This window comes from Mus musculus, chromosome 15 (assembly GCF_000001635.26).
Source record: "Mus musculus strain C57BL/6J chromosome 15, GRCm38.p6 C57BL/6J".
Taxonomy (NCBI): domain Eukaryota; kingdom Metazoa; phylum Chordata; class Mammalia; order Rodentia; family Muridae; genus Mus; species Mus musculus.
The window spans coordinates 79,096,084-79,121,621 of record NC_000081.6 but is presented as its reverse complement, the minus strand read 5'-3'; the positions used below and the strand labels follow the sequence as shown (position 1 = coordinate 79,121,621).

Below are 25,538 nucleotides of genomic sequence, written 5' to 3'. Positions count from 1 at the left end.
TTTTTTGTTTTGCTTTTTGTTTTGTTTTGTTTTTTGAGACAAGAGACTGGGTTCAAGTCCTAGCACTATGAAACCAAACAAACCGGCATCTCCAGGATGTTAAATCCCCAGCTGAAGTTAAATCACACTTAAATTAAGAAAAGTCTCTTGTTTCCTTTTGTGAGCACCAGGTAGTTGTGTTCAGGAGCTTGAAGATGTAGCACAAGCCCTGAGCCCCGAGCTCCAAAGGCGAGTGGGGCCTGGGCACAAAGGACAGTGGTGGGATGTTTGCCTAGCACATGCCTGGGCCTGGGTTCAAGCCTCAGGACTTCAGAAAAGAAAAGGCTGAGGCTGAGGCTGGAGAGGAGACTCAGCATTTGCGGGCACCTGTTGCTCTTGCAGTGAGGACCAGTTTGGTCCTGAGCACCCACATCGGGCAGCTCACAACTGCCTGTAACTCCAGCTGGCCTCGAAGGGCATCCCCACACATGGCACCAGCTCCCATAGTCATATATGCATACATAAAAATAAGTAAGTCTTCAAAAATGAGAACTGGAGGGAGACCCTGTGACTGGGCAGGCCTTTTTCTTCTGAGACATAGTTTGTTCCTCTAGAAAGGGAGGGTAAGCTGAGCTCTCAGCCAGAAGCTTGGGCTCAGTGGGTGCTGACCCCAAGGGGGCTCGGTCCCAGGAGCTGGGGAGATCCGCCCTGCCCTGCCCTGCCCCTGCCCATAGCACTCACCGGAAGCAGTGCCGGTGGTAGAGTCTGCCCTCCGCCAAGTACCGCTGCACCAGGTGCACCCGCTGCCCACAGGCTGCGCATGCGCTGCTCGGGGGCTGCTGTTTGCCCTGCTCGGACAGGCTGTCTGGGGAGAGGTCGTCACCCTGCAGGGAACGGGGTACAGTTACCGGCCATGTTGCTCCTGGTTGTCCCCCTTCCCCTCCCATCACTGCCATGTCCCTCAAATGTACATCAAGCCCCACTGTGCTAACCCAGGAAGACCAGGGTCCTAGGAGAAGTGGAGGACAAGACACTGTCGCCTTCTCCCACAAGAGGAAGCCAACGCCCAGAGAAGGGTGACTTGTTTACCATCCCAAGCCAGTATGGAAACAGTGAAGACCAGACTTCCGGCCTCCAAGGAAGGGCCCCTGCCTTATGGAAGGCAACTCTCAGCATACGGCTCCTTCTGGTAGCTGCTCTAGCCAACCCTCCTTCCCTCTGGGTGGTCTCTGGCCCTTGGTTCTCTATCAGCTTGCCCATCAGTCTCAGCCCACATACCCTCTCTGGGCATTCTCTCTAAAGCTTGTGAGAAACTGACGTCCTTTGGATGGAGGTGGGACTAGCAAGGTGACGCTACTATTTTACTGAGTAACCTTGGACAAAGGACCACACCTCCCTGAGCCAATGTTTCCTATCTGGACAACAGGGCCTAAGAGATGCTGCTGCAGAGGGTCTCTGTGAAATCACCCTGAGTGGTTCAAACCTCGGCGGACTCCACGGAGTAAAGGGAATATTCACATCATTATGTGTCATTATGCATGAATCTCCTGACAGTCTCATGATGGCAAGGACGGCATGAGCTTTGTCCATTCAGTCACAGTAATAGATCTGACTCACTCAAACGCTGGGGAAAACATTTGGGCTCCCTGCTACAAAATGGGGCTGGCAGGCTGGCACCCTGGCCCTGAGAACCAACAGGACAAGAACAGAGAACACCCTCTGAATATCGGCAGAGCCAACCAACTTCCCCCCACAATGGTCGCTGTCGGGACCCTGTGCCCCTCACCTACTCTTCCACCCAAGAAGTCTGCCTACCTGAGCCTCCTCTCCTGGCTGCACAGCGGGTGATGTGGATGTGGGGGAGGGGGGTGCTGGGTCCTTTCCTGGTTTGGGTGGTGAGGCAGCAGCTACAAGACAGGGAAGACCCTGAGGCAGGCACAGAAGCAGAGCCCCGGGGAGGAGCCAACCCACCCGGAGCTCCACAGCCACCACCTCTGGGCAGAACGCTGGCTGCAACGGGACTCCACGTGACACAGAGCAGGGAACACTTTCACTGTGAAGCCTCCCTAAACCGGAGCCAGAGAGTCACACTGCTCAGGGCACAGATGCAGCAGGCCAGGTCCCAGCTTCCTTCCTACTGAGGCAGAAGGATGAAGCCTGACCTGAAGGAGGTGGCCTACTCCCAGAGGTCACCTGCCTGTCTCCATGTGAGAGATATGGCCTGGAGTCAGTGGAAAGCCCCACATACACACCAGGGCTTCCCCCAAACCATCTCCCTCCTCCATTAGCTGTGTCAGTTGAGAACCTCCTGCACCCAAGGAGTGACGCAAAATCCAACTTCTAATTTCTTGAGAACTGTGTATCACAGAATAGTCCCCGTGTGGTCATTTTAATAGCCAACTGTGGTGGTGGCGCACGCTTTTAATCCCAGCATTCTGGAGGCAGAGGCAGGCAAATCTCCAAGTTCAAAGCCAGCCTGGTCTACTAAGTGAGTTCCAGAACAGTCAGGGCTATACAGAGAAACCCTGTCTCAAAAAAACCAAATAAATAAATAAATAAATAATGAGGATGATGATAATGATTGTGATGATAACGGCTAGAGAGATGACTCAGTGGTTAAAAGATGCTCTTATAGAAGACCTGGCTTGAGTTTTCTGCATCCACATGTCAGCTGACAACTACCTGTAACTCCAGTTTTAAGGGATCCAATGCCCTTCTGGTCTCCTGCAGGCTACTAAACACACAGATGCACAGATATACACTCAGGTAAACACATACATATACATACAAAACATATTTATAATGGTGATAATACAATTCAACTGAATACAAGTTCCATATGGAGGTCTGCAGTAACCATTCAGCAAACCTCTAATCCCAGGCCTTAATGGCACCCTTCGAGGACAAGCAGGTGACATTCAGCTGAGCAAAGGAACAGGAGAGAAACACCTGCTCAATGCAAAGGCCATCATGTCAGATAGGGAAGCAGCCACTCCTAACACCTGTGTGCTCGTGTCACCTACACACGCGTGCGCGACCTTGGGAGTACTGTGGAGAGTGCATCTATTTTTTGTTTTGTTTCATTTTATTGAGATACGGTCTCAGTATATAACTCTGGCCGTCCTTGCCTTCACTCTGTAGACCAACCTGGCCTTGAACTCCCAGAGATCTGCCTGCCTCTGCCCCTTTCATGCTGGGATTAAAGGCTTGGTCCAGCATGCCTGGCTGAAATACACGGCTTATTGTGGGTCATGTGACAGAGTTTGGAAACTTAGCAGCCTAGGCAACTCCCTGCCAAGGTTCTCTGGGAGAGGGGCCTGCCATGGGCCTGCCCAGAACTTCACAGCTGCCTAGGCTGTCTGCTGCTCACTTCAAACCCCACCACAGAGGCCCTCCCAGACCAGAGGAGAATGGCCGCTCCTTGCTCTCCCCGGTACACTCTGCCCTCCACTCAGTTCCTGAGAAATGTACTGTTAAATGCTTTCGTTCCCATCCTCCAGCATGATACAACAGTCTCTGAAACTTTCTCTCTTCCCAAAAGTCAACACAGTGCCTGTCACACAGCAAGGACTCTAAAAGCACTTGCTAAAGCATGAGAAAGGGCCAGGTGCTGGATCAACAGTGGTGCAGACAGAGATGGTCTGCAGGGAAAGGAGGAAGATGGCGGCTGCGACAAGGACTCAGTACTAGGGTGCATGCTTACATTGTGTAAGGCCGGGGGTTGTACATACATAGTATATTCTGTGTGTTCCCCGGGAGAAAGAGGCTACTGGAACACATGGCAGCAGCTACTGTACAGACAGGAAAGAACTGGCCATACACCACACAGACACACGGACACACACAGACACACACACAGTACAACACAGGATCATCTTGGGGAGGGAACAGCCCCCAGGGCTGGAAAACACCATGGCAGAGGCAAATGGGATAAAAATGGCTATTGTCTAGGGGTTGACTGACATAAAAGATTCAAACGTTACCTTTATCAATGAAACCCCACTGCACACCCACACCTTGCAGACAGGTCTAGGAAGGGCCTTCCAGGAAGGAAGGGCGTACAAGAGAGCCATGATGATCCACAAAGACCACTGGCAAATAAAGTGAGCAACATGACCACACACATCTGTAGCCCTGCCTCAGAAGACTGAGAAAGAAGCAGACGAAGTTTCAGGCTAGCCTAGGCTACATGAGGAGACCAGCTGAAAGGGGTGGGGCGACAAAGCAGAGCAGAGCAGTGCAGCCTAGGAAACAGAATTGTGATCAGGGTCACAGTCCTTTCCTGACTATTGTGCAGCTGTGTGTCCAGACACCAGAGGATGCTCCTCTATGACAATGGCTTCTGTCCAACACAACCATCAGCTGAAACACCCCCAGGCTGAAGCTCATCTCTATAAACCAACGCGTAGTACACTGCTGTCGTCTCCTAGGCAGTGAAAGTCACAGTCACGAAACCGTGCCACCCGAGCTGGAGACAAGTCAATAACAAGTACACTGAGTCCTAAACCAACAAGGGCAAACACGCTCTGCACAAACCCCTTTCACGCCGCAGAGCAGCCTTGAGAGGTGGGCTCTGTGTGCAACCCTGTCGCAAAGAGGAAACTGAGGCGGCAGGTTAAGGAATGGGCTCAAGTAACTCAGACTGAAAAAGTGAAGGGAAAATTCTGAGCCCACAAGCATATCTCTACCGAAGTAAGACTCCTTCCCTCCCACCCATTACCTCCAACGCAGTTGTCTGTGGCGCGTGCAGGTTCATGCTTAATTGTTTAAGACTTTAAGGTTCTCTCTTACGCTTTGCTTATGTGTATGCGTGCCTGCCGACCTGCTGATCTGTGCACATTGAGTACAATGGCAGTGGACACCCCCTCTGGAGCTAGAGTTACAGGCACTTGTGAGCTGCCAGGCCTAGGTGCTGGGAACTGAACCCAGTCTTTGTTAACAGCTGAGACATCTCTTCAACCCCTAATTTATTTTTTCCACTAATACTTTTATATTTATTTACTTGGGGCGGGTGGGTGGACAGGACTTGAAAGCACTATGGCGTACAAGTGAAGATCAGAAGGGAAAGTTGGGAGTCAATCCTCTCCTTCCACCGTGTGGATTCCATCTCAAAAACCTGATTTAATTTTATTTTTTTAAATGCAAGATCTTGTGTCTCTCAGGCTGTGTAGCTGACAGGATTTTGAAATTCGGAGCTTCCTGCATCCATCTCCAAATGCCGTGGCTTCTGCTGTGTGAGCCGCCATCACTACTTTATGTGGTACTGCGGACTGAACCCAGCCAGAGCTTCATGCACAGGAGCCAGCATCCACAACTAAGGTACATTCCCAGCCCCTACAACATTTTCCTTTGTTTTTTCATTTGTTTTTGTTTTTTAGTTCTTTCATTTTTTTGAGACAAGGTCTCACAGTGCAGCCCTCGCTGGCCCAGAACTCTTTTTGCAGACCAAGTTGGCCTTGAACTCACAGAGATCAGCCTGTCACTGCCACCTAGGAGCTGGTACACAAGCATGTGTCACCATCCTCAGGCTTTTAAAATAAAATGTTTATTACGGTTTTATTATGTACACCTTTGTGTCTGTTCATGCCTGACGCTTGCAGAGGTCAAAAGAGAGCATCCACACAGAGTTGTGGGCCTCCATGTGCACGTGAGTGCTGGGTCCTCTGAAAGCAGACAATGCTATTAACCACTGAGCCATCTCTGAAGCCCCATCCCACCCCATTTAAAGAGACAGACTAGATTCTCCCCATACGGAGCAGATGCAGAAAACATGACCCGTGTGAGGCTACTGAGAGCCCAGCAGCAGCGCCGCCCAGTGCAGGTCTCGGGATGCCCAGATCCCCAACCCCACCCCTCAGCTTTTGTGCTGGGTTCTTGACCTGACCTCCTCGATGCCCCTTCTTTGGACTCACTTCCCCTATGCAGTGGGGAGCCCCAGGCTGTCCTGGGGTACTCAGCAACCTGATGGGAACAGAAAGGAAGCCTTCCTCTGCAGGACACACCTTTCTCCAGTGTCTCTATTCTCAGGCTAAGGAGGTAGGCTCTACGACCTGCAACGAGGCTGCTGTGCCGACAGCCCAGAAGAGACATTGCAGGAAGAAAAAGCCCCGGGAAGTGTGAGCACAGGAAACAGCAGCCAGGAAGTGCAGTGGGTGAGGGGAGGTGAACTCACTGGTGAGCTCACCTGGGCATGTTGCCACCTCCCTACCAAGGCAAAGCAGACAGGGTCTGATTCTGTGGCCCTGGCTGACTCCAAACTTGAAGTAATCCTTCTGCCTCTGCCTCCTGAGTGTGGAGATTACAGGTGTGAGCATCTTACCTAAGCCACGAATCCTTTAACACAATAAATGTATGAACTAGGGACTCCACAGTCAGTGACTGGATGACAGGCTGTTTCCTGGCTGTTCTACTGCTCAGCAAAGAAGTAAACAGCCCAAGGCAGCCTCCCTGAAGGGCTGGGTCCCCTCTCACCTTGGCCAGAACTGGTGAAGTGGTTGTAGTACTGGGACACATAGGTCATGATGCTGAGACAGTCAGGGACACTCATGGAGACCATGTCATTGGGGTCCAAGAGAGCAGGGATGCCCAGTTCCTTTTCAGCCACTTCAAAGGCCTAGGGTGCAGGCAGATGCAAAGGTGGGAACAGGAGCAGCCACCCGGAAGAGAAGACAGAATTGGCAGGGTGAGTGAACACTTCACAGACTGGTCCTGGCTCATTAGAATGGGGACAGGGTGTCAGAGTACCATCCCCACATGGTGGGCTGAAGGAGTAGCTCTGCTCCTCCCGGGAAGGACATCCATGGGATGAGCGGAGGAGAGAGGAGAACCAAGGCCTTCTCTGATACCTGCACCAGCCCCCTCACCAAATGCAGTGGCCCCCGTGTGACCCCTGCCCTCTCCCACCACACCACAGATGCTGCCATCTGTGTGAGCACTCACCAATCGATTATTCTCGAAGACATTTTCCTTGGAGAGAGATTGGAAGTCGCTGCAAGAGACAGGAGGATGTATCAAGAGATTTGATGGGGGCTGGAGAGATAGCTCAGTGGTTAAGAGCACTGACTGCTCTTCTAGGGGTCCTGAGTTCAATTCCCAGCAACCACATGGTGGCTCACAACCATCTGTAATGGGATCTGATGCCCTCTTCTGGTGTGTCTGAAGACAGCGACATTGTACTCACATACATAAACAAATCTTTAAAAAAGAGAGAGAGCGATGTGATAGACATGGGGGCAGAGTCAGGAAGGAGTGAGGAGATTGACCCCAGCTCTGCAAATCTGGGGAGGGAGCCTACAAGTTCCTGGAAAACTATGGCTGCCAACCTGAAGCAGAGAGAGAGCCTACAGCCCTTGGCAGCACCCAAGCAAGGCCTGGGAAGTCACTGAGAAGGGGTGGGCTCAGGCTAAGCTTCTGAGTCATGGATGGCTTCCCTGCCTGGCTTCCCACTTCTTCCCCAGGAGGCTTTCTCAGTCAGTGGCTAAGAGGACCAACCAAGAGTGCCGACCTGCAATGTGGGAATCCCCATGTATGGGAGCCTGAAGGTCACAGCAGCCCATCTGGCAGATGCTCACCCCACTTTACAGAAGGTGCTGAGATTCAAGAGGGAACTTCCATTGAGCGTCACAGACACACATCCCACACCTCGCACAGAATCCGAAACCCCATCTAACTCCAAGAGGAATGTTTCCTTCTCTGTTTTCTTGTTTCATTAAGCTTATAGTATTTGCTTATTTTGTGTGTATGTGTGCTGATGTATCGTCTTGTTTATTACCTAATGTATGAGTTTTCCCAGCACGTATGTCTGTGTCCCTGTGCATGCCTGGTGTTCAAGAAGGCCAGAAGAGGGCATTGGATCCTTAGGACTAGAGTTACAGACACATGGGTACTAAGAATTGAGCAAACACTTTAGCCCCTACATGTGGGGGGTTTTGTTTGTTTGTTTTGAGGCAGGGTCTCTCTGTGTAGCCCTGGCTGTCCTGGAACTTACTCTGCAGACCAGGCTGGCCTCGAACTGCCATCAGAGTGCTGGGATTAAAGGCATGCACCGCTACCGACCCCCAGGCCCATGTGTTTCTTAATGGGGCCCAAAGAAAAGAAGTTAGAAGTAGTGTGGAAAGGAACATAGTCCAGAGCTGGTAGTGAGCTGCTCTTTTGTTTTGTTTTGTTTTGCTTTGTTTTGTTTTTTTGAGACAGGGTTTCTCTGTGTAGCCCTGGCTGTCCTGGCACTCACTTTGTAGACCAGGCTGACCTGGAACTCAGAAATCCGCCTGCCTCTGCCTCCCAAGTGCTGGGATTAAAGGCGTGAGCCACCACGCCCGGCTCAGTGAGCTGCTCTTGGGGATAGCTTCCCTGGAGTAGACACCTTACTTCCCTAGTAAGAGGGATCTCAGCTTCTGAAGTGGGCCAGGTGACTGATGGCAAGACAGATCTACAGATCTACAGACTGGTGTGGGAAACACGGGTGCCTGCTGGCGTCATCCATCTGTGGAAACCAGTGGACTGGGCCATGCGCAGGTAGGTCACCTGTGGATCTGCTCTTTCTGGTAGGCCGTGTGTCTGAGGGCAGGTCAGGAACCCTACCAGCCTCCGCTGCCCTGGAAACTCAAGGGAGCGTCAGCCCCTGCTCCCCGGTTGGCGTGAAGGCCAGCAGGATCTGAGAGTGGCAAAGGCCTCCTAGATACAGCGGAGTGTACAAGCTCTGTCACTGCTTAACGATGACCTTTCGTCAGCTACTTTAGCCTCCTTGTACCTCCATTCACGGGTGCCCAACATGGAGGAGGGAGAGGGGGATACTCCAAACCCAATGAGATCAGGGTAACTTGTCTGGACATCTCAATTTGGTTTCCTCAGCAGTGTCCTGTCCCTAGAAAGCAGGGTCATAGCAGGTCCCCATTGCTTCTGGGTATTTAGGAAGTGATCTTGTACAATGCTTGTTGAAAGAATACAAAGTAAAAACTGTAAAACTGCGGTAACTGGGACTGGGAAGGCAGCTCACTGGTGAGGTGTGTGAAGCGCTTGCCTAAGTTCAAGGACCTGAGTTCAAACCCCGGGGGGGGGGGGGGGGAGCAGGCATAAAGGTGTATGCTAATAATCTGGATGCCTGAGGCTGGGTGGACAGTCAACATAGCCAGGCTAGCAAGCCCCTGGTCTCAATATTAAAAAACAAAGGTAGGATATCATCTGGGGCTAATCTTTAGCCTACACACACACACACACACATACACACACACACACATACACATACTCATACACACACATACACACACTCATACACACACATACACACACTCATACACACACATATACACTCACACACACACACACACACACACACACACACACACACATACTCACACACACACACACACACATACACACTACTACACTTTCTTTTCCCTCAATTCCTTCCACCCCACCCCTGTCCCTAAATATCACCTGGGTTTGGATAACACAGATCCTTCTTTTCGGAGAACTTTCAGAGGCTGAGAAAGTTCCATTTGTCTCTGGAGGAAAGGAAAGGACAGGAATGAATGCCACGTAGGATCTGATCTCAGGGATTCAGAACGGTCTGGAGGACAGAGAAGGGCATACATGGGCCGGCCCCCCAACACACACACACACACACACACACACACACACACACACACACACACACTGTGGTCTGGGCCAGCACTGGCAGCCTCAAAGACCTGAACCACTTTATCAAATGGCTTTGGCAGTCACCCAACTGCTGCTCTTACACAGATCTGCCCATAAGTGCTGAGGGTATAAATCAGGGGATGAGAGTTTGCCTAGCATGCACATGGATTTGGGTTCAGTCTCTAACAGATAAATACATGAACAGAGGACAGACGATTCTCTATCCTTCTCGGTGCTTCATGAGGGACCTGGCCGCTCATGCAATTAGCATGGTCCAGGCCCCAGCCTCCCTAAGCAAATGAACAACTGGATTTTAGTCTAGAAGTCTGCTTGGGAGGGAACACCCTTCACACCTGCCTCTTTGGACACCTGCAGGCTTTGAAAGTCCTCAGGTGGGGCCTTGGCGCCTTCTCTTTTGCCTTTTGTCCAGGAAGTGTCCCCTGGAAGCCTCCAATTAGGCCCACTTGTGTTACAGTAAGCTGGTGTTTTGTTGTTGTTGTTGTTTTTTCAAGACAGGGTTTCTCTGTGTCGCCCTGGCTGTCCTGGAACTCTCTCTGTAGACCAGGCAGGCTACTGGATCACAGAGATCTGCCTGCCTCTGCCCCACAAGGTTCAGGATTAAAGGCCTGCACCACCACCTTGCTAGATTGTAGATTTGTGCCTTCTTGGCTGAGATCTCCACTGCCCAGTCCAGTGCGTGGAAGCAGTGACTCTATAAACATACCTGTTTACTAGCTAAAGGGGTTAAACAGTCATGCCCAGCCCCCACTGCCTAATAGCACCTCTCTTCGTGGTTACAGGTAACTGCATGCTTATTATCCCAGTTCAAATCCTCACCACAGGGCTGTGAGGTAGGTCTTCTGATCAACTCCACCTTCCAGATGCCCAGAGAAGCAATGATTTTCTCCAGGGCTTAACCAGGCAGCTAGCACTTAGAGCCTGGGGTTCAGCACCAAGCAGCCTGACACCAACTCCCCTCCCTTGAGCCTCATCCTGACACCACCCCCCCAGGGTTAGCCCCCAACAAAAGCAGGTGAGAGCAGAGCCTCAGCTCCAAGGCAGGGTCAAGTCCAGCATCCTCCTCCTCCATTCCTGTAAGTCCAAGGTCCAAGCCCCACTACTACCCTAGTCTGTTAGCACAGGGTCCCATAGCTCTAAAACCCAGCTCCCTTCTGCATCCACAGGCCTAAAACCCTATCTTCCAAGGCCCTGGGACACTTGTACCACTGAAGACAGCAAAGCAAGTTAGAGTTGGGCAATCCTTTCAGGGCCCTCCCACACCCTGTCTTATGGAAACATAAGACATAAGCCTGAGAGGGGAGAGAGAGAAGGTTCTGGAAGCTGGAGAAGCCCTCCCAGGAGTCTGTCAACAAAACAGGACCAACTGTTCTAGTTATGAGATTGGCTACTGAAACCTGGAGCAGGAGAAAGACGGGCACCAGATGAACTGCCACTCTCGGCTTTATGAACACATTAAATGAACGAATGAAAGAAAGAGATCCCAGGGCTAAGGGAAGAAAGCTGAGTAGAAGGCCGCCTCGGTTGGTTGTCCTGTGGGTCTGATTATATTTTCCGGGGAGACCCTTCTGAGAAGCTCAGGTAGGAGGGATCCACATTCCAGCCGGAAGCTTCAGATTGGCAGTTGTCAGCTGCACTAGAGACCTCCCCTGCCTGGCTCCTAATTTCTGCTCCATCTTTGTTCCCCACTGTAACCAGCAGAGCCGCGGGACCATACACCTAGACAGATTCCTATCGAGGTGGTTTGGGGAAGTAGTGTACCCGCAGTCACCTGACAGCCATTTAGCTAGGAACCCTGTGCCAGAAACGGGGTTAGTGCCCTACAGAGTATCTGCCCAAAGTGCCTTACAAAAGCTTTCTCCTCCATCCCTCTAGGTTCTTTGCGCCTTAAATGTAAATGGCAAACTAGCTGAAGAGAGAATTAAAACTAATGACCTACATTCCCACGGAAGTCCCACAAAATATGGGACTTGCTGTGCCGGATGATAGCCGCTTATCTATAGAAAGGAATGGGGTTTGTCTTCTAGGGGAGGGAAGGATGGGGAAGTGAGTAAAGCCGAAGCCCGGCAGCTTCTCCCAGGTAGGAAGTGATCTGGGGCCGCATTCTTTCTGAAGACCCTTTCCGGTAGGTGCCCTTACAAAGATGTAAATTTCTATTAGAAAGAAGTCAGCCTCCCAGAGCACCCGGGGACCAGCTCGAACTTAAAGGAAGCCTAACTGGGGGAGTGGCATATTCTCATCTCCTACAGTCAAGTTTGGGGTTACTATGCTCTGACGCCAATGGAGGAAGCGAGGCTCAGTATTTCTGCTGGAGCCTAGAGTAACGACGTCCCGAAGGACGGGTCAGAGTTCCCTCTTAGAGGTCAGAGCCTGACACCAGTGGCCCGAGGTGGGGGAGGGGGTGCACGGTCTTGGGGTCTCGGGTGGCCCTGCTCCGCGTTCAGAAGCGGCGGGTGTGAGGTCCCGGACCTCTCAGGGCGGCGCGTGCCACCGCGTCATTGAGGGGAGCGGCGGTCCCCAGCCCCGCGTGCTCGCTCGCGCACCCCGGGCACTCACAGCAGGTCGGGCCGGTGCCGGTGCAGGATGGCGCAGAAAGCCAGGCCGTCCCGGAAGGAGCTGCTCAGGTCGCGGATGTCCACGCCGCGGTAGCCCTCGCACTGGCGGCGACACCAGGCCAGGAGAGCGCCCCGCGGCCCCGCCATGGCAGGCCCGGCTCGGAGACGGCCCGGACTGGGGCTCGGACTTGGGCTCCGGTTCGTGTGGCTCCGACTCGGGGTCAGGTGGCACTGGGCTGCCGCTTGCGCTCCGGCAGGGCCAGTTTCCGGCTGTGTCTGCGGCGCGGCTCGGAGGTCGGGGCGCCACCGGCGGCCGGGGCGGGGCCTCGGTGTCTTCGCTCCGCTCTGGCGCGGCTAGGGCTGCGGACTCGGCTCCCGACCCCGCCCGGCCAGCCTGCCCCGACCTGCCCGCGAAGCCTCCGCCCCGCGTGGCCCGGCCCGGGCGGCCGCCGCTTACTCACCGCGGCCCGCTGTCCTCATTGTGGGCCGGCCGCGGGCGCCCACCGCCTCCGTCCCCGCCCCTGCCCGCCCGCGTCGCGGGGGAGCGCGAGGAGGATGGGGCCCCACCCTGCGGCCCCGCCCCCGCCGTCGAGCCCCTTCCCCGGAAGGGCGGACGCCCCACATAGCCCCTCTCCTCCAGATCGAGTCAACCCTTCCCTTGGGGAGCCCCTCCTGGAAGAAGGGACAACTCCTCGCTGGCTAGCCCCTCCCCAACGCCACCCCGCAGTCTCCCCAGGCCCTCCTACCCCAAGAGGTGGGACACTCTGGCTTTGCTGCTAGCCTGCCTCAAGCTCACCCTTAGGAACCTTCAGATTCTCCTCACTGACTTCTCTGAACCACACCCACGACTGGTCTGAAAGTCGAGGCACTTTCCCCACAGATCCCAGACCTCCAGATGGCCACCAGCTTTCTTCCATACCCCACCGCGCTACAACACTTCGAACGCCCGCCCCTCCCCCCACGGCCTGCCTAGGGGATCCAAACACCTTTACTACCACCAGGCCAGAGAGCTATGTAGTATGACAGGCTGGGGACCCCACAACCAAGTTGGTCCTTTCTGGTTCCCTCTCTCCGTGTAAACTAGGGGATCATAGATCCTTCCGGGGCTCTGTCTCTTCAACTTTTAGAATGGCTGGGCTCTTGCTGAAAGGACCTAGAAACCGACACAGAGGAAAACCTCTGCTTCCAACGCCTGGTTTGATAGTTTCTTCAAGACCCCACCAGGAGACCCCTCCCCCAGAGGCGCCTCCTAAATAAACCCAGGCTGATGAATCAGCCCCGCAGAGATGGTGACATCACTCTGACCTATGTGTAGCTTGTAGGAATGAGTCTGCTGCTCCCTTCTGAGGGAATGAACAGGGTTTTAGTCATCTGAAACAGGATTTTGGAGTTCTGTTAACCCAGGCTCAAATCCTGGTTCCCTCCCTCCCCAGCAACGTGATCTTGTGTCACCTTGAATTATAGTTTCATATCTTGAAAATGAAGATAGAGCCTTGTAGTTTATGCCCGAGAGGTGCTTGCCAGCCTGGGCTACAAGAGACTTGTTTCAAAACTTAAAAACTGGGCAGAAGCTGGGCATTGGTGGTGCATGCCTGTAAGCCCAGCACTCGGAGGCAGAGGCAGGTGGATTTCTGAGTTCGAGGCCAACCTGGTCTACAGAGTGAGTTCCAGGACAGCCAGGGCTACACAGAGAAACCCTGTCTTGAAACCGCCCCCCCCCCAAAAAAAAAAACTGGGCAGAATGGCTCAAGTGTTCATACATGGCTTGAAGGAATCCTGAGGTTACAATATAAAACTGTCTCAAAAATAAATTGGAGCCTGATATGGTGGCTACCTTTATCCCAACAATCAAGAGTCAGGTGGGTCTCTGGATGTTGAAGGTAAGCTGGATATAGAGTGAGTTCCAGGACAACCAGAGTTATAGAAACCCTGTCTCCAAATAAATAATAGGGCCAGTAAAATGGCTCATCAGGTAAAGGCCAAACTGTTGATCTGAATTCAATTGTCTACACCCACACGATGGAAAGAGAGAGCCAACTTCCAGAAGTTGAACTCTGACCTCCATGCAGATGTCATGGCACACAAGGCTTCCATAACCATAAACACACATAATGGACACAAGAATAAACGTATGGAAACTGTTGAGAGCACTTGCTGCTCTTCTGTCTGCTGGGTTGCATTTTCAGTCTGGACCTAGCTAACCACAGTAACTCCAGTTCTGGGGACCTGACACCCTGATTCTACAAGCACTGTCTGCATGTGGTATACATACAGGCAAAACACACATACAAAATTAATCTTTAAAAAAGTAATGTATGTATGCTTGAGCCCCGTGAGTTAAATAACTGATACTAGCACTCTATGAGAGGGATTGAAACTTTTATACCTAACTTGTCACTTGGGCCTCTGGGGTCAATTACAAAAGAAAGAGGTTGAATTCTGCTTTCTCAAAGCCCACAGAATCGAATTTCACAATACAGGGTCTGAAGGCACATGGGCCAGCTTCACATCTCTGAGTATGCCTGTAGCTAAAAGGCCAACCTTTGGCCTTCCCTGACACCTCCTGCCAGGTCCCAGTGGAATCAGGGTCCCAGGCACTTCCATTCAATCAACGACTTGGAATTGGATCTTGAAACTTCAGCCTCAAACATCACCCAGGATTCTCCCTAAAAACCCAGAAGGACCTTGATTCTGGGGGTCAGCCTGAGCTATGTGGCAAAACCCTATGCAAAGTATTTAAAAATCCCAGAAATGGTTGTACCACTGGCCTAAAGGGCTGCCTTTAGGTCACCCACAACCTCGATCTCTCCATTGCTTTAATGATAGCTTACACCGCTCAGCCCTTGGCCCCCAACAGCCATCTGTGGGTTTCATAAACCCCATTGCCTGAGTCAGCTTGCTGTGTCATGAAGGATGGACCAACTCAACCAGAGCTGTATGACTGCAGGCCAGATACCTCACCCAGTGAGCCCCAATTTCCTCCCCATAAGGTGGGGACAGTAATCTTTGCTCTGCCTGCATCCCAGGTTTGTGGGTAACCATGTGTGATAACGGTGGTAAAAATGCAGTGTAGACAGTCAATCATCGTGTGGGTAGAGGCTGAGTCCCTGTCTGCAGGTGAGATGCAGGAGCCACATACAGACAGATGGGCAGGGTTGGCCTCCCTGCCAAAGTCAAGGTGAAGCCACTATTTCAGGATTAGGACTTGGGGTCTTTAGCGCTTTTTTTTTTTTTTTTTTTTTTGGACAGGGTCTCTGAATGTTCCTAGCTGTCCTGGAAGTTGCTCTATCAACCAGGCTGGCCTCAGACTCAGAGCTCTGACTGCCTCTGCCCTCTGAGCATCAGGTTTAAAGCATGAGCCACCACACCCAGCTAGCACTTTTGATATCTATGTATGCACATGTTTAATTCTATTTCTGCCATACTGGAAACTGAATCCAGAGCCCTGTGTCTTTGCTATCCAAGCACGCTACCAGATGAGCTATGTCATCTTATTTTTCATGTCAATCACTGAGCCTGGGAATGCAGCTCAGTGCTATCATGTTTGCCCAGCATGTGCAAGACAATGAGTTACGTTCCCAGACTCAGAAAGGGGGGGGGGTGGGGCTTTAAGAGAGAGAGTGAGCCATGCGGGTAGAGCGACTAGGACCCGAGCCGGTTTCTGGCTGCCCTGGGCAGGACCTGGGGGCTGTGCCTTCCACTTGCCACTCTGCCAGCCAACCTGCTTAGCAGAAGGACTGAGAAGGGTGATGAGAACGAGGATGAGTCTGAAGACAGCAACAGTGTACTCACATACACAAAATAAATCTATCTTTAGGGGCTGGAGAGATGGCTCAGCGGTTAGGAACACTGACTGTTCTTCCAAAGGTCCTGAGTTCAATTCCCAGCAACCACATGGTGGCTCACAACCATGCCCTCTTCTGTCTGGTGTGTTTAATAAGGCTACAACGTACTTATACTCATAAAATAAATAATTATATATATGTAGATAATATAAAATATATATAGCTACAACAATGTATTAGTTACTTTCTCCTTCAGCAGCATGAGGAAGGAAGGGCAGACATTTGTTGGTCCCTTGGTTCCCAGTGTGATGGGACAGCCCATCACTGCAGGGGAGGCATGGCTGCAGAGCATGAGGAGGAGGAGCAGGAGAGCATGCTCCTGAGCAAGAGGCTGACAGTGATGACAGGGCGCTTTTCTCTTTTGTCTATGTGTGATTGTAATGCATGGGTGTGTGTGAACATATGCACACAGAGGCCAGGGGAGGCTGTCGGTGCCCTGCTCTATCCTTTTCCACTGTAATCCTTGGAGACAAGGTCTTTTCCTTATTCTCGAGCTAAGCTGGCGGCCAGAAAACTCCAGTCATCTTCCTGTCTCCATCTATGTCCTCATAGCACTATGGTTATGGTGAGTCGGCTGGTGATTCAGATCCAAGGCCTCGTGTAGTACAGGCCATGCTCTTACCCACGGAACCATCTCCCCAGCCTCACTTCTCCCTTTTCATGCAGTCCTGGACTGTATGGGATGGCATGGTAATTTTAATGAGAATGGTTCCCTTAGTCCCTCATATATTGGAATGTTTGGTTCTTAGTTAGTAGAACTATTTAGGAAGGATTTAGAGATGTGGCCTGGTTGGAGGAAGTGTGTCATCAAGGGTTGGCTTTGAGGCCATGCCAGGCCCAAACACTCGTTTTCTCTGTCCCCTACTTGTGGATCAGATGTAAGCGCTTAGCTACTGTTCTAGTGCTGTGATAATCATGTAAAAATCCTCTGAAATGGCAAACCCCCAATTAAATGCTTGCTTCTGTCAGTTGTCTAGGTCATGGTGTCTCTTCAGTGGTAGAATGACTAAGAGATGTGGTATCACCTGCATTTGAGGCATGTCTTCTCCTTCCAACTCACAGATGGACTCAGATGTATGTCTACCAGATATTTGTGTGTTGGCAATGAAAACCAACCATCAGAAACAACAGCCAAGCCGGGTGTGGTGGCACACGCCTTTAATCCCAACACTTGGGAGGCAGAGGCAGGAGGATTTCAGAGTTTGAGGCCAGCCTGAGTCCAGGACAGCCAGGGCTATACAGAGAAACCCTGTCTCAAACAAAACAAAAAACAAAACAAAACAAGAAACAACAGCCAAAACCCCACTGAGCATGGGAGAGGGGAGCATTTAATTCACGCCTGTGAGAAGGAATGGACTAATAACCTAGCTCCCAGGGCTCACATTTATTTTCACACACTAAGGTAAGTTTCAGAGAGATAAAAAGGAGAGGAACGGACTGCAGATGGTAAGTCAAAGGTGGATCGTTTGCCTAGCCATCAGAAGGCCTTAGGCTCAATGCTGGTCCTGCATCCTCCCAAGAAGGAAGCACACGTTAGATCTTAGAGAGGGCTTAGGGGCAAAGAATACTATTGTGGCCTTTAGTCTCAACACCTGGGAGGAGAGGCAGGCAGATCTCTGTGAATTCCAGGCTACCTGTGGCTATACTGTGAGACCTTGTCTAAAAATTAAAACCCTAACAAACAAACAAACAAACAAACAAAAAACAAAAACACTATTGCTACCCAGGCGCCTCTGGTCTCTGAACCTAGCCACATGATGATGCAGCCACTCAGAGGCCCATGGTTCTTCCATCTTAGAGCCAAAGGTAGATTTGTATGTTGTGTTCCTAGGTATAGGAATAGGTACATGTCTGGCACAGCCATATACCAACTGCTCTCTTGGCTGTGACTTCCTGGGAGACCTTGGATGAAATGTCACCTGTGTAAGGCTGGACATCAGCTTGTGTAAAAGGGAAGGACACTCCACCAGTGAGACAGCAGGCGGACTTCTAGGACTGACTTCCAAATGTGATACCCCAGGCGCTCCCGTGTGAACACTGATCGTCACTACTGGCTAAAGCAAAGCTCTGGAAAGGAGCTGATTGTTGTTCAGATGACGTTTCAGCCCAGCTGGCTGATACAAAACACACAGCGGCTTCTAAAGATGCCATGGGAAGCCGGGCACAGTTGTAGCTCTGTGGGAGGTGTGGGTTGGAGGACTGCAAATTCACGGTCAGCCTGAGCTGCATCCTGAGACTCAGGCTAGGTAAAGTGCTGGGTACCGAAGCCTGAGGGCCTGTGCTCACATCTCCTAACGTAACAACCAAAGCCAGTGCCCATAGCATCAACACTGATGTGGGCAGAGACAGGGAGAGTCCCTAGAGCTCATAGGTCAGCCAGTTTACCCAAAGTCAGGAAGTAAAATAAGACCCAGCACTCAGGAGGCAGGAGTAGGAGGATCTCTACAAGTTATAGAACAGCCAGAACTATGTAGATACCGCATCTCAGATAGATAGATAGATAGATAGATAGATAGATAGATAGATAGATAGATAGATAGACAAACAGACAGACATAGAATAATAGATAGATAGATAGATAGATAGATAGATAGATAGATAGATAGATAGATAAACAAACAGACAGACATAGAATAATAGATAGATAGATAGATAGATAGATAGATAGATAGACAGACAGACAGGCAGACATAGAATGATAGACAGACAGACAGACAGACAGACAGGCAGGCAGGCAGGCAGACAGAGACGGTAGAGGGTAGAGACAGGGAGATGACTCTGTGAATAAAAGCACTTGCTACCAAGCCTGGTGACCCGAGTTCAATCCTTGAGCCCCACACAGTGGAAGGTGTGAAGTGACTCTCTTGAGTTGTCCTGGTTTCCACACCTGTGCTGTAGCGTGCACACCCACTCTGCACACAAAATAAATGAATAAATACAACAACAACAACAAACAACATAGAGAGTGGCCAAGGAAGATATTCAGTATCAACCTCTGGCCTTGCACCCATGTGAATGAGCACCCTCCAATACACACAAAACCCACATGGACTCAGTGCGCACACACACACACACACACACACACACACACACGGAAATGCCATTTTAACTTTTTTCTATCAGCACAGCACTGCTTTTGGTTAAACATGACTGGGAGGGAAGCAGGTATGCTTATATAGTTGCTATTACTATTTCTATTACTGTTACTGTTACTATTACTGCAGAGCTGAAATTCACCCTGGACCTCGCTCTACTCAGGCACAACACTACTAAAACACACTCCCAATGCTTGGGCTCTCATTGGAAAATAAAGCCAGCCCCAAACAAGGAAGCACTCAGCACCACTCAACAACCCAGGGCCTCAGGCAAATCACTGGAAAGACAGGAAACTCAGGAGCAAACACAGCTTTATAAGAAAAAGAGATGAGGGAGGGAGGATTCAGAAAGAGAAACAGAGAGATAGACAGAGACACACAGAGAGACAGAGAGATTCAAAGAGAGAGAGAACCACACATAGACAGAGAGACTGATAGATTCAGAGAGAGGCAGAGAAACAGACAGAGAAAGAAAGAGAGAGGAGGGTAAAGGGAGAGGAGAGGAGAGAGCAGGCTGTGTGCATACAACCATCCCTATGGGCTGGACAGACTGGAGCCAGACCACCTGTGCCTAATCTGTACTGCACTTTCTAAGGGGCCCTGACCCTCAGATTCCAGGTCTTAGCCTAGGATTCCCCAAGTTCCATAGCTTCTTCTGGTGTGATCCTCAGTTTTTCCACCCAAGCTCTCCCCTGGACTCTAAGCTCCCTGGGAGTCAGCCTGGCAAAGCAATAGACAATGGGAGCCTTGTAGAGCCTGGGGCAGGGCAGGGCTAGGGCCAGGGCCAGCAGCAGGCATGGGGGATGCCCAGGGAGTAGGATGGCAGCTTCCTCCCTCTTCTCCATCCTCCTGGGATACAGCCCAGGATTTGCTGGGACACTTGCTAGCCTGCCCTGAGGAAGCCTGAGGCCTGGAATGCCAGATAGGTCTGGCCTCCCAGACCATCCTGCCCCTACCTACCACATTCTAGAAATTCTTCCCAGGACTGGGCAAGCGGAGGTACCCTTGAACTAAGCTCTAGGAAGAAGAGAGGACCCTGTGCTGTCTGTCACTAAGCATGCTTTGTTCTTTGGGACTGTCCTGAGTCAAAGAACCTACTGAAAGACCCAACAGGCACACTAATTTAGCAACACACTAATTTAGCAAACTCCCCCCAACATACTGAACAGAGCAAAGGGAGAAGAGGTTTGTTCAGAAGAGCAGGGGTGCTCATGACGGGAGCCCAACCCCCTCTCCCATGCAGCAGACTGCAGTTGAGGTTGCAGGTTGTTCTGAGATGCCTATTGCTGCTCTCCCAAACTCTGTCTGGTCTCTGAGATCTGGCCCCAGATGCCACCTCTCCCTGAAGCTCTTTCTGACAGGCCCAAACTAAAGCCAGGCCTTCAGGTCTTCTCACAGAACTTACCCTCGGAATGAGAAGGGCCCCAAAGGGGAACGTTCATGCTGAGATCAGACAGGAATTTCCACATGCCTACCCTGGAGGACCTGACAGCCCGTGGTATGGAAGATAGATCTGTAAGCAGTCACAGACAACTGTCACACAAAGATGATGAGGGATATGATGAGAAAATGGGTGAAGAACCTGAGGGTCCTCTCACTTCTGCAGGAGACTAAGGGTCAGCCCTAAAGGTGCATTTCAGTCGTTACCCACACTGGGTTGGTTTTGTTTTTTGGTTTTTTGGTTTTTGGGTTTTGGGTTTTTTGTTTTGTTTTGTTTTGCCCATTGGACAGAGATGCTAAATAATTCAAGCTGCTAAACTTTATAGGGCATCAACTTTATAGTGTAGTCCAGACATTGTGCTTATTTCTGTCTGTCACTGGCATGCATTATTACCGCACTTTATAATAACTCTGGGCTTAGAGACCTGTCATCAGATGCACCCCTGGGGAGTTAGTGGAAGTTTTCAGAGATGTAGTCATTGGTGAGGGGCCCATGTTCTGGGTTGGAACCCCATACAATCGCTTGTGTAAATAACCCTACTCAAGCTCACAGGGTTACAGACACATACATAAAAGAGAAGGGGACAAGGAGGGAGCTGGGAAGGTGACCAGGAGTCGGATGGGGGACAAGGCAGGGTGATGAGGGTGAACGTGATCAGAACACACACATACAACCATAATAACATCATCATGAAATGCACTGAAGCTGGGTGGTGGTGGCACACGCGCCTTTAACCCCAGCACTTGGGAGGCAGAGGCAAGAGATCTGTGAGCTTGAGGCTAGCCTGGTCTACAGAGAGAGTTTTAGGATAGCCAGGGCTACCCAGAGAAACTCTGTCTCAAAAAAAAAAAAAAAAAAAGGTACTCCTGGTAAGCCACAGCAGACATTGTATCCAAGTCCCTACTGCAGAGCTGCACAGCTGGTGATCACCATTCAGATTTAGCTTCCAGAGGCTGCTGAACAAGAGCACCCTGGGATGCTCCATTTACACCAAGGCTCTGTCTTAAGATGTCAAAGGCCAAGCCTGGACAGGCATCCCTTAACCTCCAAGCAAGGCCTTTCGGTAGCTTCTCTTCCCCCCTTCCAGCAGTAATATCTGCTAATGGCACTATTTGCCCTTAGGGCCAGTATGGCCCTAGGAGACAGACTTGTGTGTGCAGTACATTACAACGTTTACCTGGAGGAGAATGAGCCGAAGGGCTTGACTTAGCATTGTCTGCACTGCAAGTTCCCTCATTCTGCTCCAGCTGGACAGGGGAGCCCTCTCCCTCTCTGTACAACCTGGCCCCTCTGTAAGTCAAAGTTGGGCAGAACGGAAATGGTCCCCGAGCATTCCTGACACAGGAAGGTGGCCTCTCTGAGGACTAGGTGACAAGGAAAGGGCTGTCACACACAGGAAAGGGTTTGTATGCTTCCCAATGGCCAGAGAGCCAGTAGCTCTTCCTGTCACAAACAAAAAGTGACACTTTTCTGTCCGAGATCCAAGAATTGGGATGGGTTTCAGCCCCAGGTTACCCAGGACACCAGTTAACTGGCACGCTATGAAAGGAGACACAGAGCTATGTCACCTTCCCTGGTGGTAGGAGCTAAGAGAAAGGACAAGGGTTGGGGAGCAAGAGGCTCAACTGACTGCCTGGGTAGAGAGGACAGGGGCTCTGCAAAGTCAGCGTACAAGTCTCCTAGCTTGAAGGGGCTGTATCTGGATGGGGACCCTGGAGGTTCCCTGAGTCCCCAGCTCTGATCAGAGGAGGAAGCCACCTCTCAGGATTCACCACCTCCAGTTGTGGAGGTTGGGTGATGGATTCAGGAGGGAAGAGCCTGGCCAGGGGTAGGGTGGAGCCAGAAATGAACAAAAGCCCTGCCGGCCTTACAACAGGCTGAGAGGAATATAGAGCCTGCTGGGAGACTCTACTGGGTTCCCATCCCCACCTCCTTCTGCAAAACCTCAGGAAACTGCCGGTCAGGCGTTGGGTCTTGACATTGGCAGATCTTCTGTCCCCATCTCAGCTGCTTCCTGGAACCTCTCCTAGTCCCGGAAGGCCAGCTCTGACCTGTCTGCAGCACAGGCTGGGTGGAAATGAGCAGTCACTGACACCGATCAGGCAGGCAGGCTTGGTTTCCGAGTACATCCCACTATCCAGGGCTTTATGGCTCTCGCTCTATGGCTTTCCATTCTATGCACCACCATCTATGCACACGCGGCATCACTCAGACTGATAAGAATGAGTTAACTCCTATTTTAGGTTCACAGTATAGTGTGGAAGAGGCAAAGAGCGAGGAAAGAAAAATGGAGAGGAGGCCTTCAGAGGCTGCTGAGGAGTCTCTAGTGTGAGTGTGTGTGTGTGTGTGTGTGTGTTTAGAGCTCTGGATCCTAATCCCAGCTATTGGCTTCTTCTTTCCATTTTGTTATACTCTCAGCACCTTGTTAGGCTCACACAGGCTCTTTCCCCCACTTTCCCTCTGGCTATCCCTGCTTTGTCGCCTCAGCCTCACTGAGAGTCAGGAAACTGGGCTTCTCCCACCCTGCAGTCCCTAGAGTTAAATCCTGTCCCCTGCACCACCTGAATTCCCTGAATTTCTCAGTGCCTGTTGCTGGGCTTGCTCCAGCAAGTGCTCCAGCGAGTGCCGCAGCCTCTTGGTGAACTGGCCTCTGCACTGGCTATTGCTTGACTTCAGGAAGTGGAACCCAGAGGCTCCCAGAGGCTCCTCATGTGCTACGCTCACGCCCTGGTCCTCCATTTGGTCCTCAGAAAAACAGACTGGGAAAAGCCCTTAGGTGGTGTTTGGAGGGCTCAGGTCCCTGCTCTACCATGACATTGGTGGGCTGTTGCACACATGACCTTTCCGCCTAGTCTATGACCACTGTCAAGTTCACGAGACGCTAATAATGGTTTTCATTCCCTAATTACACAGTGAGGGCCCTTCTAAGAACTTTATGTGATTGGCTCATCAGCACAATCGTGAGGCAGGTGGTGCCGTTCCCATTTTATAGACGAGACACTATAGCAGTGAGCAGTAACTTGGGTTGTAATCACACAACTAGTGAGTGACAGGCAGGGCTTAAACCTGGCCACCACCACACTCTGCTAGGCTGCCTTCTCTTACTGATTTAGAACCTTCTGGTAACCAGCTCCACCCAGAACTCTCATTCCCTGATAACAAAGCGCTCGCTCTGGCCATGTATGGAAGGCTTCTGAGCCAGCTTGCTCTGCTCCGGGCAAGGCAGAACCAAGCCCCTGCATGTTGGGTGCAGCTGCTCAGCTTTGCATTCCTCACTGTGCCAGGCAGAGTTCAGCTGTGCCTGCCCCACACCACGGCTGCTGGCTGCCAAGTGCGGACGGCCACTGGGCTGAGGGATGACCTGGAGCCAGACACACACACACACACACACACACACACACACACACACACACACACTGTGTGTGTGACCCTGGGTAAGGCAAGGAGAGGGCAAGGAAGCCATGTCAGTCAGCCTACTGCTGATCTGGAAAAAAACCTCAACTGTTTTCATTTTTATTTATGTATAAAAGGCTGGTTTTTAATGCCTGCCGGTGGCCAGGGGTCCCCTGGAATTGGACTTAGAGGGAGTTTTGAGCCACAAGATGTGGGTGTTGGGAAATAAACCTAGATTCTCTGTAAGATAGTATTTTCTCTTAATCACTGAGCCATCTCTCCAGGTCCCTGATCCAGCGTGAGAAAGGAAAGAGAAAACTTGCAACTCCAGTGTTAGCCCAGGGACTGTGTTTATTTTTGTTGCTTGCAAGACAGGGTTTCTAGCTGTCAGGCTGACCCAAGGGACTGTGTGAAAAGTACTTGCCTGAAAACTTCAATCCCAGCACCTATATGGTAGGATTCCCAGAAACCATCCTACTAAGGTGCTTCCCTAACAGAGATAATTTAAAACAATTTTTATTTGAAGTAAGTTTTCCCTATATAGCACTGGCTGTTTTGGAACTTGCTCTGTAACCTAGACTAACCTTAAAACTCAGAGATCCATCTGCCTCTGCCTCTCAAGTGTTGGGACTAAAGGTGTGTGCCACCAATGCCTGGCAACTTTAGAAACATTTTTAAAAATTTGGGGGGCTCCCAAATGATATACCGCCACCAGGACCAGCCCTAAAAACTGATTTTTAAAAACAGTTGGGGAAAAGATTAGCCCAGGGGAGTCACCTTTGCCCAGTGCCAGGGCTGCTGGAGGAACAGCAGGAGATACTAAGGAGTCAGAGCACAGCCCCTCCCCCAGTCAGAAACTAGCACTGGACAGGAAGATGGGGAGTCCAGAGCCTGGCAGATCCTCACTCCAGCCTGACACTACTACAAGGTCACAGATGAAGAGGCTGGAGAATTCCCAAGGGTTTTACAAGCGCTTGGATACTTTCCCTGTTAAGGCAGAGAATGCCCTTGGCCTTTTTCCTTCGGGAAGTGGGGCTGAGTCCCAGGACAAGTCTTTAAGACTGGGCTGACCTGGGTTCATCTTTGAATTCCACCCTTTAGCTCTGGAATTAGCAAAGAGCTGTTACCTCTCTGGTATGGTATCCGTCCAGCCTCACTAAGGCTTCACCCCCTTACCACCACCGACAGACCCCACAGTCTCTGGCTCCCCACATATCCCCACACCAACTTGCTGTCTTCTGTGATCCCTTAGAATTATGTGCTCTGGCCTCAGTGCCTGTTTCCTCTGCAGGTCAACACTTCCCCAGGTTATCTGTAATATCTGCCTTCAGTAGTCTGCTCAAAGTGACCCCTATTACTGTGTCCCCTCATCTTGTCACAAATGCAAGGTAGTCTCGAACTGTCACTGACCTGCCACTTTGAGCCTCCCTAGAGTGTGGATTACAGGCATACCTGGGTCAAAACTATCCTTGTGGCATTGTAATTCCCCATAGATTTTATCATCGTCCTGGCAAGCATAATTTATCACCCTGTCAAAGTTTAAGCTCCACAGGTAGGATCTGGTTTCTCCATA

At 51.1% G+C, this 25,538-nt stretch overlaps 1 protein-coding gene across 5 annotated transcripts in view; it reads right to left on the bottom strand.

Annotated features, from left to right (window-relative positions):
* Micall1 (microtubule associated monooxygenase, calponin and LIM domain containing -like 1) overlaps window positions 1-13,072 on the bottom strand; it is a 28,351-nt gene extending 15,279 nt beyond the window's left edge. The window contains exons 1-6 of one of the 5 annotated variants that reach the window (XM_006521021.2): window positions 12,193-12,451; window positions 9,415-9,482; window positions 6,919-6,967; window positions 6,451-6,592; window positions 1,795-1,886; window positions 721-863 (exon numbers count right to left, since the gene is read on the bottom strand). In XM_006521021.2, the coding sequence (XP_006521084.1) occupies window positions 721-863; window positions 1,795-1,886; window positions 6,451-6,592; window positions 6,919-6,967; window positions 9,415-9,476 (488 nt within the window). In that variant the 5' untranslated portion in view covers window positions 9,477-9,482; window positions 12,193-12,451. Of the gene's footprint in view, window positions 1-720; window positions 864-1,794; window positions 1,887-6,450; window positions 6,593-6,918; window positions 6,968-9,414; window positions 9,483-12,192 lie in introns of all 5 variants that reach the window. The other 4 variants (XR_384014.4, NM_177461.1, XM_006521022.4 and 1 more) reach the window with 4 other exon arrangements.
* Between the last annotated feature and the right edge of the window lie 12,466 nt (window positions 13,073-25,538).